Genomic DNA, 16,641 nt, shown 5'->3' on the forward strand with positions numbered 1-16,641 from the left:
CCTCTTCCTCTGGGATTCCCCACACACCGTTTGAGCCTGTTTTTAGCGTTGTATTTGATATCCCTTTGTTAGACCACGAGATTTGGGAGCACTGAGTCCACAAGTAACTTCTGGGGTGCGAGGTGGAGGCTACCCCATAGTAGAAGATCCATAGATGCTCGTGGAAGGACGGGAGGGAAGAAAGGGAGGAAAAGGGGTGGATCCAAAGCTTAGCGATTTGATCTGTCGCCTGTAGACATGGCAACAAGCAGCATCTGCAACCCCAAGACCAGCGATAAGGGGTCCCGTGGGCCACAGACCCCGGAGCTTCTCGGGGCTCCCAAGATGGCGTAGGCCTTCCCCTCCTTTTCCGTCTCCTCCTGGATCCATGACCTAAATTGGGCCACAGACACGAACATACCGGGCCTCCCCCTGGAGCCAGATCCTATGCCCCAGCTGAAGACGCCCACTTGGAAGAGTCTCTGGCTTCCGTAGGTAGCACAGACCATGGGTGCCCCACTGTCCCCCTGGGAATGGGAAAGGGAAGAAGGACCAGTGTGCAAGCCATCGACCACCTCCGGCAAGAGGATGTGGTGGCAGTGGGGTGCGGGGTCCTAGTGGGGTGGGCTGGGGGCCTCCCGCCTGGGCTCTCCCCTGGGAACCTCGGAGGTGGTGGGGTGTGTGGAGGAAGGGCTGGGGAGGGTGGGTACCTTGCAGTTGCCATTCGTGCCTGGTTCCTGCCAGGCACAGAGCATGTTCCTGGAGAGCTCGTTTACCCTCTTGATGCATCTCTTCCGGTTAATCAGCACCACTCTCAGCTTCTCCAGGTGCATGTTTAGGCCACCGCGTTGCCCTGACAAAGCCAGGAAGCCGGTGTGAGAGCGAGGGTTGCACCGGCCCCCAGCAGTGACCAGCCCATGGACGACCAGCAGGGAGGCCTGGAAGGCCATGAATGTGCGGGGTGGGGAGGCCCGAGCTCAGTCTCCTCTCCAGCAGCCCCAAGTGGTTCCTCTGCTAAATGTGTCTCCCTGTGGAAAGCTCACGCCCTGCCAGGGGAACCCGAATGAGCCTCCTCCGTGGCCCCCCCCACAGCCATGCCTTGTCCCTGTGCAGAGTCTGCGGTGTCCAGCGTCGTCACCAAGCCAAACAGAGAAACCAGGAAGGGGACACACCTGGAAGCGCCTTTTTGCAGGAAAGAACCAACCGTGATGCTAGAGGAGCCCTTGGCCTTCTCCCCACCCCACCCCCGCCCTCCCGGAGGCCCTTCCTGGCCGGCCTGGGGCCCTGCAGGCGCAGGGGTGCAGTCACCAGCAAGTAGGCTCAGTCGTCCCAGCTCGGTGCCCCACAGAGCGGGGAGACAGCCATCGGCCATCGTAAAGCAGCCCCCGAGGGCAGGATCCAAACCGCTCACCAGGCTTTTGGCTCCATAAAAATGATCATCATTGCTCTCCCAGCCTGAGATTGTTCTATGTCCCAGGCTTTTACCGGGGAACTTGCATGTACAATCTCACTGAATTCAATCCACATAACTTATCTGCGGGAGACATTGCCGGCTTTCCACAGGTGAGACAAGGCGAAGGTGAGAAGTGAGCGGTGAAGCCAAAATTCAGACCTCACCTTCCTGCACCCAAAGCATCACCCTGTCTAGCCGAGGGCACCCTCACGGCGGGCGCTGCGTGGGGGCCGAGGGGAGGGCAACGTACCGTGCCCGCTACCCTTCACCCACTCTGCCATCCAGCACCGGTCCCAGACCCGCTCCTCCTCCTGCAGGCAGACGGGCCTTACGAAGTCGGAGAACTCGACCGGCGTGGCGAGCAGCAGCAGGGAGAGGTCGCTGTCCGGGTGGGGCGGTTTGTAATCTTTGTGGATAATGATCCTCCGCACCTGCCTCCTCTCCAGGTGGAGGTCGCTGAACGTTTTCGCTCCCATGAGCACGGTGACGTTTACTGCTGCCATTTCTAACCTAAATGAATGTGAAAACGCCAGTGCTAACAATAGTTACGTGCCTCGCACTGTCACAGCCACACTTGCAAACAGCGGAGTTGACAACTGAACAAGGACAAGTCCGAGGGGTGGGTGTGCTGCAGCGGCCCGGAGCGTGGGGAGGATCCGACAGGTAGGAATCGGGGCCGAAACACAGCGAGTCTCTGAGCCCGTGAGGGGCCAGTCCCAGGAACTCCGTCTGAGGGGTGAGGGGGTGAGCTCCTTGGCCACAGGGAGCCTGGCTGGCTGGTCATCTGCGTGTCCCCAGCACTTAGGACAGACAGCACACAGTAGGTGCTCAATGCACGTGTGTGCAATCAATGAGTCCCGTGTATTGTCTGCGTATACAGATGGCAGGCAGGAAACTCCTTGTGCTGATTTTTCAATACTGGGTGCGAAGCTGCGGCTAGCAGCCCAGTTTGGGATACGGTTGACTAAATAAAGAGGAGAGAGCGGGTGCAGAGCAGAGACCTTTCGGTCCAGCCGAACGTACCGGGCACAGAGCCCACGGCTTCGTCAGCCGGGACCACCCGCCCGCCGAGCTGCCCAGCCCGGGTGTAAGCGAAGACGCGGCCTCGGCGACTTACAGGGTTCGCGGGAAGCAGTGTGCGGCCGTCAGGACCCACCACCGGTGTACGATGGAGCCTCCGCAGAGGTGCCTCTGGGCCGTCTGGATACTCACTTGCCACGGGAACTCGCCGAGCCGCACCTCAAGCAGTTCTCGAAACGGGAGCCACGAAGAGTTCGGAAAGGCAGGCCTGTAGCCGCACTGGACGTTTTCTGAAAGAGAAAAGAAAGAGCCATGTGCACATGGGAAGCGCGGAGAGATGGGATCCCAACGCCCCGCATCCTCGCAGCCAAGGCCAGTGCCGAAGCCGAGGGGAGCAGCGTGGGCAGACCCGGGGGGAGCAGATCTCAGCAAACCCCAGCCAGCTGCACCTCCCTTGCTGTGTGCTCCCCGCACCCAGGAGGAGCTGGGGCCTGGGGCAGTCAGGGCAGAGCTCCCTGGAAGGCGTTCAGGGTCAAGGTGGCGATGAAGAGGCACCCGCGGGGTCCATGCAGGAGACAGAAGCCGTGCAGCAATTTGAACAGGGAAAGTTTAACGTGAAGAATCACGAGCTATAACCGGGAGGAACTGCAAAGTGTCAAGAGAACTCTAAGAACACGGCAGGGCTGGGGGACAGCACCTAAGGAGGAAATGAACTTGGCAGGGGAGCCCCTGCCCACGACTGGCACAGGTGCGTTTACAGCCAATGGAAGGCAGAGAAGTCCGCCGGGTCGCCCCGGGCCAGAGCTAGTCCCCTTTGCTAGCCCAGCGGGAAACCCCGGTCTGGAGGGCAGGGGAGCTGGGAACCGTGGCCAGGACTCCCGGGTGCAGGGGGGGGGGGGGCCGATGCTGGCACACAGGTGCATGGAGGGAGCTTAAGGTCCGGGGCCTGCCCGCCGGCCGGGGGTGCAAGACCTGGGGTGTGGTCTGCACTGCGGCAGTTGCCGTGAGGCGGAGTGGGTCCGGGGGGTTTCGAGGCTGATCAGAGGAGAAGACATGACAAGGTGGCAGCAGCACACGCAGGCTTTGTCTGGGTGAGGCTGTGGCAGGTTTTCGGGCAGGGGAAGCCGTTTACAGCACGAGACCAGCCAGGGCTAAGATGCAGGGGCCACCACCCAGAGGGGGAGGAGGACCAGGGGACTCTGGGGCGGGGGGGAAGAGAGACCTGAGAGGGGCTTTACTTGTCTAGGGGATGTTGCTCACTGCCAAGGTGGGAGTCTCTGGGTCCGAGAGCTCCTGAGGGTGGCAGTAACTTGGGGTCTCGATAGCTGCAGACGTATCTTACCCACAGCTAGCAGATGGGTGCAGTTTCATGAGGTATGCATGCAGAGCATGCAGGCTCTAGATGGCTAAAATCTGCTTATTTGAACTGCATTTAAAATAATTGGATGTGTAAAAATTTGAGCTTGGCACCAGCAGGCTTTCGCACTAACGAGTATCCGCCTGTTGTGAAGAAATAAACAATCTAAGGGCCAACAGACAGCAGCCGTCTTGGCTTATTCATTTAACAGGTCACTGGACAGGGGTCAGGGCGTAGCTCACTGAGAGATGCGTGGCTGGGGCCCTGCGCCACTGGAGTTCCCCCCCCCCCACCCTCCCCAGCTGTCCACCACGCCGTAGGAGCAAGTGGCAGCCAACAGAAGCATGCCGGACAGAAACAGCAAGAAAGCCCTTCCTTGCGCGGCATCCCTCTGGCACCTTCCACTGAGGAAGTGGAATGCTGTGCTTGCTGCAAAGAAAACTCGCTTGCAGAGTCCAGCTCCATTATTGCAGGTAACAAAGGGTGGACTTGGAGCTGAGAGTCAGCAAATTGAGAGATGCAATTTACAGGGATCCAAAGAAGGCATGTAAAGGGCTGGGGGGCATCGAGGGGGCACAGAAGACGTGCAGAGTAAAGGGCAAGGTCCCAGTGGCCACCACTCTCCGGCAAATACCCATGGCCAGAAGGAATCCTGCAAACAGCCAGGCCAGGAAAATGAGGAGCAATAAATAGGGGTTAGGCACAAAAATAATAATTATATATTCTTTTTTTTTTTTTTTTTTTTTTTTTGAGGGGAAGAGGTGGGAAACAGTAGCAAAATTTACCAGATGAAACTCTAGGAAAATGTTATCCAGAACAAATAAAAAGTCTGAGCAAACATTTTGCCATAGACTATAAAAAAAAATAAAACCTTACAAAGCAATCACCTATGTGCAGGAAGATTGTAAGTCAGAAGCTGCAGGACAAGGTTATAAGACAACAGGAAGCAAAAGCGAGACGGCAGGAGGAGATGGAGCGTGAGCTGGCGGCTGTCAAGCTAGAAACAGAAGAATAAAATGGCAGAAAGAGCACCTTGGACAACATCCAAGGGACAAGGAGGGTGTAAATTAGAAAAGCAATGGAAATAAAACAAAAATAAAGCATTAAAAAAAAATTTTGCGTGACTGTAATTTTTCGTTTCTCTGGGATAAACACCTGGACGGAGACAGCTATGTCAGTGGTTAGTGCAGGTCCAACTCCTTACAACACGGTCCAGTTGCTGCCCACGTGGCCGTACTATTTGGCATTCCCGCCAGCAAAGGATGAGAGTTCATCTCACTTCACATCCTTGCCAACACTTGGTTTTGTCAACATTTTTTATTTTAGCCATTTTAAGATATGTATATCGATGTCCACAACGGGGCTGTCCACAATCCTCCAAACTGGAAACCCATGTGTCCTTCAGTGGATGGACGGATAAACAAACTGCAGTACGTCCACACAATGAGATCCTGATTCTCAGCAATAAAAATGAGCAAATTATTGATATATGCAGTAACAGACGAAACTCAAATGCTTATTCTAAGTGAGAGAACCCAGGCTCAAAATGTCACACACCGTGTACGACTCTGTTTGCACGACAGGGTGGAGAAGGCCGTCTGCGTATCGGCACAGAGAGCAGAGCAGTGGCTGCCAGGAGCTGGGAGGAGAGGGTGCGTGTGAAGGGGTGGGTGGAGCATATTCTCTGGGTTGCTGAAGTTAAGTTATTCAGTGTCTTGTCTGTGCTGGTGGTCACATGATCCCATGCAGGTGTAAAAAACCCAAAGAATGGTACACCACATATAAATTTCAAATTCCTGTTTGGTCCAAAATAAAGTTGCAAGAGAACTAAAGACTTAGGAGAAAAGATTTTGCCGAGCGCATACGAGAGACAAAGGGCTATTGTCATTAAAATTCAAAAAGGTTCTGCAAATCCACTTTAAAAACTCACCTGGATAAGAAAAATGGAGAAACAGCAGGAACAGGTCATTCTTAAAAGAATAAACATAAAATGGTACCACTAAGGCTTGGAGTGGGGGCAAGGGTGGTCTTATGGTCAGAAGCACCTCAGAAATGCCAGATTAAGTAAAATTAAACCACTTTCTTTACTTTAAGGTATATCAGCTCCTTGGATATGTGGATATCCACTGTGATCCTACAGAAAAAATATCGAAGGGGACGTTTCCAATCTTGTCTCACTCTAGAACTTTCCCCTCTCCCCCCCGCCCCGGAGCTTTTCATAGAACTGAGGCTCTACAGAACAAACTTCGCTTTAACTCATTTACTCCTCACGACAGCCACATAATATTCCCTGTTTTATGAGATTACGTCAACTAATTCTGGTATTCTAAATTAAATAAAGCCTTATTCCACCACGACTCTGCCGCCTCTCCCAGGGTGTTGGGCCCTCAAGGATCCTTAATGTTTTTACCAAGAGGGGAGTAGTGACAGAAGCAAAGTCAATCGCTAAATTGTTGTGCCAGGTGCCCTGTACTTGCAGAGCTCTGGTCCGGACCCTGGGGACATCATTTTAGATGGCATCTTCACTGAGCCCGATACACCTACTGTGAGTCATCAGGGATAATCTCTTGGCTTCCTGAGCCATTTGCTGGAACTCAGCATCCCTGGGGCCTCTCCGCCAACTCTACGGGTGCCAGGGAAGTGGTGGCAGCCCTTTCCCCAGTCTCTGCCCCGGGCAAGCCTGGCACAGACCTGGATCTTCCTGGGCATGTCCCTTGAGTGCCACAAGCAGTGGGATTACAAGCTGGAGCATCTTCTTGTCATTCCAGCCCCGAATTGCCCAATCTTTGCCTCCGGCCAAATCTGATGAAATGCCAGGTGCGGCTGCTTTGGAGTCAGGGGAGCATCACAAATGCATGGCAGAGTGGCCAGGGTGACATCACAGAGAGCAGGGCAGGGGCACGGGACACAGGGCAGTCAGGCCCTGGCCCTGCAGTGGTGGCTGACGGGATGCCCTCGCAGGGCCGTGCCAGGCTGAGGTTTGTCTGCACACTCCCCTCCCGACACCCACTTGAGCGTCTGCTCTGACTTGCGTCCAGGGTCACAGAGAAGCTCTGACCCCACAGGCCCCGTGGAAGGGGAGGCATGTGAGCCTCAGAAAGGTTTGGGTGTGATCCGGACTAAAAGTGAGGTGCCCATGAGGGTCTGGGGGAGGCGGGTGGTGCCCAGGGCCGGGGGAGGGGAAGTGAGGATAAGAGAGGCTTCAAGGACAGGGTCCCTTTGGGCAGCCATCTTAGACACAAAATGTCAGCGGGAAAAGAAGTCTGCGTGACCTCAGTCTGGGTTCTCAGACCCGCAGCCCATTGTGACATCGCTAGCCGGGGTCTGGCGCTGAGCAGGGGGGCTGTGCCGGCCTCACTGCCCTCAGCCCTGGCCTCTGTCCCCTCCCCGGCCCACGGCACAGCCCAGGGACATGCTCCTGCTGTCAGTGCTGCTGCTCTTGTCCCGAGCCACGAGAGCACTCCTCGGTACGTGGGCCCCTCCCCCAGGGGCCAGAGCGGCTCTCCCAGAGGGGTCGGGCAGGACCACCGCCCTGCACGCCCAGCCCCATCCAGCCAGTGGTGAGCGCAGGGACCAAGGGCGGGCTGGACAGCAGGCTCGGTCACTAGCTGTCTGGCCACCAGCAGGCCAGCTCTCAGGACACAGGCCATCGCTCCATGTTTCCCCGTGTCCCTTCCTCAAAAGCCTTCTCATTCTTCTCCTCTCTTTCCTGGCCCAGAGTTGGACCTGTCTGGCCTTGAGTTTGGGTTTTGCAACCTGAGACTTTATCCCCAAAGGAATCAGAGAGTCCCCAGCACGAGCTGAGCATCAGTCCCCTGACTGAGAGGGTGAAGAGCTTGCAGCGGGAGGCTGTGGGAACCGCAGGCACAGTGGAGGTGTAGCTTAGCATGGTCAGGTTCAAGGTTGCTTCTGTTCCTGCAGTCAGCTCCCCACAACTCCCAGGAGGGTCATATCTCTCGCCAAGGGTGTGGCCGGGGCTGGAAGGAAGCCGGGTTACTTAGCAGCTGTTACGGCCAAGTGCTTCGGCATGTTTAACAGCACACCACACGGTGGGGTCTCTGCTCTTAGCCCGGGTGTGGGTGAGCAGCTCAGAACCTCTGAGAGGTGGAGGATTTGCCGGAGTCGCCCTGCAGGGAGATGGCGGTCTGTCTGCCAGACTGGCACCAGGCTGGCTGCAGTGCCGGGTGGCCCTCCCTCTGCACACACCTCCTGCCCAGAGCACAGCAGGTCCACCTGGTCCCCTTAGTCAGGCCAGGGGTCCCCTCTCTGGGCCCTGCCTCCATCCACAAAGCCAGCGGTGTCACAGTCCCGCCTTCCCCGGGCTGGCGCTCTACCTCCCGCTACCACTTTGAGGACCCTCGTGGCTCCCCGGGGCCCACCCCGGATATGCGGATAATGTCCCCATTTCGAGCCCAGCTGATTAGCAACCTTATTCCACCTCCAAAGTCCCTCTTTCCTTTCTAGGTAGAATTGTCTCCGGTTCTGGGGGTGTGGCCCCTTAGAACTGGGACTCCGCTGGGGGGCCGTTGTTCTGCCTGGCGCACGGGGGCTGGCTTTGGGCGGCATTTCCTTCCGATTTCTCTCACACAAGAGCAGAGACAGGCTGGGGAGGTGGCTTTCCCGGGATCACAATCGCCCTGAGCTCTGCGCAAACGCGATAAAGCGTCCGCCGTCTCACTCCTGCCACCAGGTGTGCCCCCGAGGGGCAGGTGCGCCCCTCTCTAGCGTGGGGACGAGGGTATCCGCTAACGAGCCTCCTGCCAGCCCCGCGCCCGGCCCGCCGTGGGTGCTAAGTGTGGTGTCTCTTCCATGCTCTTCTGTGCCCCCAGGATGCGGGGAGAGACCCACTTACGCGGGCAGAACTCGGCATTCCCGAATCATAGGGGGGCTGGAGGCCGAGGTGGGCGAGTTCCCGTGGCAGGTGAGTATTCAGGTGGGAAACGAGCATTTCTGCGGCGGCTCCATCCTGGACAAGTGGTGGATCCTCACGGCGGCTCACTGCTTGAACTCTGTGGCCATCTCGTGAGTACCAAGAGCCCAGCCCTGCTGCCCCCACGGTCCCCACACCCCGGGCACCCGCCCCGTCAGCCAGACCCGGTCGCTGGGAGGATTCCGAGGGCTGCTCGGGCTCCAGCTGGACACGGGTGATTCCCACGACGCCCCGGCCAGCCTGGGGCTGCGCCCTCCCCTTCCCACCCAGGGCCAATGACGCGGCTCCCCCGAGGCCACACTCTGACCTCTCCAGGAACACCTGTGGCTTGATGAAGCCAAAGGGCTTGGTCCATGTGCCTGTGCTAGATTGAAGCCCTTCTAGGAGGACATCCTTCCAGTTCCGGAAGGCTGCTTGCTGGTTATCCGACCCCCTCTCTCCTGCGCCTGGCAGGGTTTCCTCTGTGGGTGGACGTCTAGCGTCTACTGACTAACCATGTGCCAGCGACCCGGCTAAGAAACTTGACCCGTATTAACTCATTTAATTGTACGATGCCCGTCTGAGGCAGGTAGAATGATTAAGCCCAGTTTATGGGGAAGGAAGCTGAAGTCCAACAGAGTCAGGCAACACCCCAGGTGCACGGCCTGCAGCCAGAGGCAGGATCTCAATTCTGGCTCCTCCACCCGTGCCCTCTGTGCTGCCTCAGGAAGGTCTAAAGACGCACAGAAGGGTTCACCCAGACCGGGGCAGAGTCCCATCACGGCCTCACCAAGGAGCCTTGTGGCACCTGTCGCCATGGGACACTGGGCGATGGGCTTTGGAAAGTTCCTGGCCATTCTGCCTGGAGGGGGTTTCCTGAATGTCGACCGATCACTGCAGATCTTTTCTGCCCAGTCACCGGCAGGTCTGGGTGAGCTTCGGTCCCTGGGCCTCTAAATTGTTGGCAATTACGATGGATGTAAAATAGGAGTCCTCACCCCTGACCTGTGTGGAGTCGAGTTTGATCTGTGCCAGGTGGTCTCTCGTGGGCTCTTCCGAGTGCCCCCGACGAGGTGTTAGGAGCACCATTCACTTCTCTGGTCTCAAACTTACGGCCTCAAGTGATTCTCCCGCCTCAGCCTCCCAAAGTGCCGGGATGACAGGCGTGAGCCTCCGCGCCCAGCCCCAGCGTTCACTTCTCTGGGACCCGCAATGGAGCAGAAGCGTAGCCATGTTCTGAAATTCTCGCACCCTCTGAGCAGTGGCCCCAGGGTGGCCTGAAGGTCCTAGAACTGCGTGGGGTTTTGGTTTCTCGGGCACAGAAACTTCCGCACACTTTGGTGACCTCCTTTCCCCTCCTCTCACCCCGCTCGGGCTCCTGCCACCAGAGCTGCAGACCTGAATGTCGTGGTGGGGACCAACGACTTAACCAGCTCACACGTGGAAACTAAGCTGGTGACCACCATCGTTCGCCACAAGGACTTTAAAAAAGTCAACATGGACAACGACATCGCCCTGCTCCTGCTGGCCACACCGATCACACTCAGTGACCTGAAGGTGCCCATCTGCCTGCCCGCGGAACCCAGCCCCTCCACGTGGCACGAGTGCTGGGTGGCAGGATGGGGCCAGACGGACGCTGGTATGAGAGCCGTAGATCTGAAGGAGGGGGGAGGAGGGCGACGGGGAGAGCTGAGCAGGGGGGAGGAGAACAGGACTCGAGTGGGAGCAAATCCCCCCACAGCGGAGGCCACACGGGCCCCGTCTCAGCCCCTTCCGAGTGCCGAGGCCCCAGCTGAGATGCCAGGTCTGAGCCAGTCCTCGGGTGTGGCCCCCCCCCCAGCCAGCGCGGAGCCGTCTTGCGTGCGCGTTTAGTCGCATGCAAACTCTCCGGTTAGCCAGGGGCCCCTCCGCTCTTTATTCCAAACATCTCCATTGATTCACATGTGGATGTTTCCCGCCTGGTTCCTACGGGCGTCTGAGCTGCCCGCCCTGGGCGAGGCTGTGACGGTCCTGGCGTGTCGGCTGACCGTTCTGAGACACGAATCTGTTGTCACTTGTTATGCAGTTACTTGACCCCGACAGGAGAATGTGCACCGGGGCAGAAAGGTATCTCGAAAGCCCCACTGGACTGTCCCCAAAGAAAACCCAACAAAACATAAAGCAAACAGCCCAGGGAGCAGACGGGAGCAGCCCCGCTCGGGCCTGCACAGGATGGACGATCCATAGCGTTGCTTTGCGGCGAGCCGGGGCCTGAAGGCGTAGGCGTTTCGGGATCTCAGCGACCAGGGGACGTGGGGGGGACGCTGGCTGGGGCTCCGGGCACTGCTGGGAAGGCAGGAGTGGAGGAGGCAGTTGGAAATCCTCAGTAAGGGGAAGAAATGTGGAATGTCTGTGTGGCTAGTTAACAAGGTCTCCGCCTCCGCAGATTCCCCCAGTCCCCTCTGAAGGCTCTCGGCCAGCCCACCTTTGCTGGGGGACGAAAGTTCTCGCTGTGCTGCAAACCCGCTTCCCCCGGCCCTGTGCGAGGGGCGTGCGGTGCTCACGTAGTGACGAGTAGCCACAGGCAGATGCGTGGAGGCAGCGGGGGTTGATGCTGGGGAGTGGCCCTTAGCCAGTTCCGAGCAGTCGAGTTCGTCGGGCTGGTTGGCGTCAAGCTGGGCGTCTTGGGAGTAGAAATGTGGTTTTGGATGCGAGGACTCATTCCAGGAGGTGGGGAGTTGTTTGCGAAATCTCGGGGTGGGGGTCTCGGTGATCTGCAGGTGTGGGGTTACCTGAAGGAGGAGCGTGGAGGCGGGGCACGGGGGCTGGGGACACGGGCCGGGCTGGGCAAAGGTGGGCACAGTCCGTTGACTGCCTGGTGGTTTTTCTAATGTGCTTTCTCTCCGGCCCAGCCAACAAAAACTCCATGAAAACAGATCTGATGAAAGTGCCAATGATCATCACAGACTGGGAGGAGTGTTCAAAGGATTTTCCCAAACTTACCAAAAACATGCTGTGCGCCGGATACAAGAATGAGAGCTACGACGCCTGCCAGGTAACTCCCTCAGCTCACCGTGCCAATGCACGGGTATCCTCTCTCTGCCGGGGATAGACAATTAGGAGTCTGGAAAATGCGTGATCTCAAAAATGTCTCATTTATGTTGGTTTAATGCAAGGAAACTGGTAATTTTCCCCTCGGGAGGGGCTTGCTGCGATAGGATTAGAGGCGGGAGGGAGAGGAGAAGGGAGAAGGTGCTCAGGGGCAGGAAGCAGCGACTGCAGTGGCCTCAGGTCCAGTGGTCCCTTGCGATGCATCCTCATGTCACGTGAACCTTGTGTTTTCTCCACATACTGGACAATTTAAAACACTACAAAGAAAAAATAGAGAATTGAAACCTGTGATTCTGGATAAGATGGAACAGATAACATTTCTCCCAGTCCCTTCTCCTAAGTACAGCTAAAAGCGCCAGACGTTACATGGTAAAATGAAACAAAAAGGCTGACAGGTGCAGAGTAGAAGGTGCGCTGGTCGGAGATCCCGATACTTGGGAATGACACAGCTGTGGATCCCGTGCGTTCCCTGTAAGTCTCCAAAATATCTCAGACCAGACGCCGGGGGAGACTGTGACCCAGGAATGCCAGTGGGCACAGAAATAAACTAACAGCCACAGCCACGCTGGGGTTCCGGAGGGATTGAGTGTGGCCCTTAAAAGGCAACAGGAGGGGTCCCTGTGATGACGGGCATGTTCCATGTCTTGACCAGATCAATGTCACTGTCCTGGTCATGATACTGTACCACAGTTTTGCACGATGCTACTGGTGGACGTTGAGGGTGTACGGGATCTCTCGGCATGAGTTCTTACAATTGCATACGAATCTACAATTATCTCAACATTCAAAGAATCATTTAAAAAAATTTTTAGGTACCACAATCAAGCAAAATTTAAAATCAAATGCATCCCCAGCTAGCAGTGCGAGGCTTTTGCGAAGGTCCTTCTGCGGCAACCGTCATCCCCGCGAACTGCGGCCGCCTGTTTTCTTACCCGTCCTCCGAGCTCCGGCAGAAACGGGTCTTACTCACGAGTGAGCTCCCAGCACCCCAGTGCAGGGCTCAGCACGTGATTAGTGCTCAGCGAACGTTTGTCAAATAAATGAACCGAGGAAGCCAGGTGTTGGTAAAGCAGCCACTGAGGGAGGGCACCTGAAAGAGATCCCGGACGCCCCTGAGCGCCTGCAGGTGGAGACGGGGTCGGGAGCAGCCACAGGGCGGGAGGGCGGTTTGGTTAGGGGGCAGCTTGGTTAAGGGGTGGCTTGGTTAGGGGGCGGCTTGGTTAGGGGGTGGCTTGGTTAGGGGGCGGTTTGGTTAGGGGGCGGCTTAGTTAGGGGTGGCTTGGTTAGGGGGCGGCTTGGTTAGGGGGCGGCTTGGTTAGGGGGCGGCTTAGTTAGGGGTGGCTTGGTTAGGGGGCGGCTTGGTTAGGGGGCGGTTTGGTTAGGCGGCCGGTGAGCTGACCCAGGGTTAGACCCGGGCTGCTCCCCTGGTGCTGTCTTGAACGCAGTGCCCGCCACAGGCGTGTGGGAGTCTCATTTCACTCCACAGAGTCTTGGACTTTGAGGATCACAGACCTCTCGAGCTAAAAAGGAATGCACAGAAACATTTAATCGAAACTGTGTTTTACGGATGAGATAACATGGCTATTTTAATCATTGATCGTTCCCTTAGTTATCAGAGTGGACCTTCAGCAGCGTGCTAATGTCACAGCTCTCCTCCACACGGCGGTTTCAAGCCGTCCCCCTCTCCCCCTGGGTCAGACCCCCATTTTCACCTCCTCTGCCCCCCCTGCCTCCCTTCCCCGCACACCCACTACCTGCCACATTTCCACGCATCCTCAGGCCACAGGCTGTCCCGACAGGACTTTCCCTCAGCAGGACCCCTCCCTCCGCAGCACTGCTGTCCCCGTCCCGGTCACACGTCTCCCGTCCCAGCAAGCAGGGTCCTGTCTGTTCACACGTTTAACTCCTCTCCGAGACCACGCAGCCCCATCTCCCAAACGTCTGCCGACGAGCGTTGCCCCCGTGAGGATTTGTTAAATGACAGCGATCGAACCTCTTCTGGACCTCAGTGTGCCGATTACAAAACGGGAATCAAAATACCCAGCTCACAGATCTCCGAGCTGGCGGGGTCGATAAAAAAGCAAGGAGTTAACGCCGTGCTTTGAGCCTCGTGGGCAGGACACACTAATCCTCCTCCTCCCCTGTTAGTGGAATATTCCACTCATTCCAGCCACCTTTTTAGGGACGTGGATAGGGACATAACCCTCACAGCACTCTGGCATCCCATTTTCTCTCCTGCCCCTTCCAGCCCTTTCCAGAGCTTCTGATTTGACAAGACCCACGACACTCGTCTGCACTCTTCCCTCAGCCTGTGTGACAGTCACTCTGTCCCGCACTCCTGTCCCCCTGTGCTGCGGGTGGAGTGACAGTTTCCCACCAAGCCTCCCTCTTCCTCCTCCACATTAGGTCCCGTCCCCTGCTCAACCCCCGTTCTGCTCAACACCCCGTGACTCCCAGAGCCACCCGGACAGCAGCACGGCCCTGGGGACGGGGTGGGCATTGGTGGGCTTTGGCGAGATATCCTTCGGCCGCCTGGAGCAGGACAGGCCGGGGGATCCTCCTCCACGCACGCGCTGTGCCCTGCCTCGCGTGGGCTCGCGGCTGACTGTGCTCTCCGCCCACAGGGCGACAGTGGGGGGCCCCTGGTCTGCACCCCGGAGCCCGGTGGGAAGTGGTACCAGGTTGGCATTATCAGCTGGGGCCGGAGCTGTGGCCAGAAGGGGACCTCGGGGATATACACCGCTGTGGCCACCTACAGCCTCTGGATCAACAAGGTGACCCAGACTGAGGGAAGGCCCTTGGAGCCCCAGGAAATGAGAAGCCCGAAGCAGAAAGCAACCAGCCCCCGAGCCTTGGGACCCCCGGAGCCAGGCAGCCTCCCATTCTGGCTCTGCCTCTGCCTCCCGTCCTACGTGTTATTCGGAAATATTTTGTACCAAAAATAAAACAGATGCTATTTTTTAACCCTAGGAGCGGGTATGAGAATGTGCCTCCCACAGGGGCGCTGCCCGGGGAGCAGAGCCGGGCTGGGAACGGAGGCTCGGAACAGAAGGACCAGAAAGCCAGGCTGGGACCCTGGTTTGGGGACTGGGCTTTGGGGTCATGGATTAGTCAGAAGTCGTTTCATTCCGGGTGACAGTTACCTAACTCAATACGTGAGTACATGAATGAGTACGTGAATGTTAAATTAGCATAGTGTTTTCAAGGTTTATTGATGTTATAGATATATCAGAGCTTCGTTCCTCTTTATTGCTAAATTATCATTGTATGAGATGCCACGTTTTGTTTATTTATTCTTCCTGAAAGCACATTTCACAGCGGCTGCTCAAATTGACTTCTTTTCTTCAAAATCCCGGCCTGCCTGGTCCTCCTCTGCACCCCTCTCCTCTGCTGGCCCCCTCCCTTCCCCACCCCTCCCCGCCCCAAGTACCGGCACACCCCTTCCTGTGCACACCACGGTACGTCACAGTCCACCCTTCAGCGATGGGTTTGGGCTGTGAGGCTCCACTGTCTCAGCCAGCCCAGCGACAGCAAGACCAAGCCCTCCTCTCCAGCCTGCTCAACACGAGGGTGAGGACAAGACCTTTAGGATGATGCTTTTGCACTTGAGGAATAACAAATACATTGTCCCTTCCTTATGATTCTCTTAATAACATTTCCCTTTCCCTAGCTGACTAAGAATACAGTATACCCTCCCTGTCACATACAACATACGTGTTCATCAACTGTTTATGTTATCAGCAAGGCTTCTGGTCAACAGTAGGCTACTGGTAGTTAAGTGTTGGGGGGTCAAAAGTCATACACGGATTTTCAGCTGCTCAGGGGGGTCGGCGTCCCCACCCCTGTGTTGTCCAAGGGTCGCTTTCTCCTGGTCTGCTTTTGTACCCATTTCCCTGGCCGGCATCACAAAAGCCAAATGCAAGAGTTCAGTCTCCTTTTTGGTTCTCCAGGTCTCCTCCTCTTCCTCTCCCTGGCTGGGGGTCTCCATCCCCCTGTCTTAGCCACCGCTATCTTGTTCCTTTATATGTCCTCGAAGGGCTTGATTAGAGGGTTCCCTTAGTGTCCTGCCTTCGCCCAGGAATATCTCCACTTCCCCCTCCTCTCTGACTCCACGAGCACGTGCCTGCGGGTTCTCCGGATAGTAGGTAGGGACGGTAGAAGGAGGGACAGATTGGGAAGGGGTGTGTGGGAACTTTGGGGGCCACTAGAAAGGTTGGGTGTTTTGGTTGACATGATGGCTCCACGGGTGAACGTGTATGTCAAAACTTACCACGTTACACGCCTCAGATACGCTCAGTTTGTTGTATTAAATTAAACCTTAATATAGTTGTAAGACATTATGAATATCGGACATCAGTGACTCTTTTTTTTGCTCTGGATTAAGAAATTGTCTCCAGCGCTCTATGAGAACTTGTCTAGAACTCGGGCTTTGATTCTGTTGTTTCATAAAGGGCATCTCTGTGGTTGCCAGATCCGGGGCTGGAGTCACAGAACGAAAGAACTGGAAGGGCCTTGGGAATGGTCTGGTCCAACCCTTTCATTTCACAAACGAGAAACCGGAAACCCAAAGAGGGCAGCGACTTGTCCAAAGCCACCCAGCTACTTGGTGGCAAGCTCAGGGCTTGAACGTGGGTCTCCTGATTTGGTGACTGGTCTGCAAACTCCTGGGGGGCACTGTGGCTCAGGAGTGACCCGTGGTGATGAGCTCGGGGGTCCCACAGCTGAGCCCGGCACAGTGCCTGGGCTAACTTACAGCAAACCAATACTTCCGTAAAACATAAAATGGAATTACTTGAAAAATGAAATAAAAAATGAACATATAAAATGCAAGCC

General features: G+C 56.5%; 1 protein-coding gene across 1 annotated transcript; it reads left to right on the forward strand.

Moving 5' to 3' along the window:
- Positions 1 to 3,160: 3,160 nt before the first annotated feature.
- Positions 3,161 to 14,753, forward strand: PRSS55 (serine protease 55). Its single transcript, XM_045535380.1, has 9 exons — positions 3,161 to 3,200; positions 4,112 to 4,282; positions 6,272 to 6,354; positions 7,298 to 7,369; positions 7,586 to 7,660; positions 8,500 to 8,831; positions 10,107 to 10,357; positions 11,610 to 11,752; positions 14,433 to 14,753. Exons 1-9 carry the CDS (start codon positions 3,161 to 3,163, stop codon positions 14,751 to 14,753), a joined length of 1,488 nt encoding a protein of 495 aa, XP_045391336.1.
- Positions 14,754 to 16,641: the final 1,888 nt, after the last annotated feature.

This window comes from Lemur catta, chromosome 22 (genome assembly GCF_020740605.2).
Source record: "Lemur catta isolate mLemCat1 chromosome 22, mLemCat1.pri, whole genome shotgun sequence".
Classification (NCBI taxonomy): Eukaryota; Metazoa; Chordata; class Mammalia; order Primates; family Lemuridae; genus Lemur; species Lemur catta.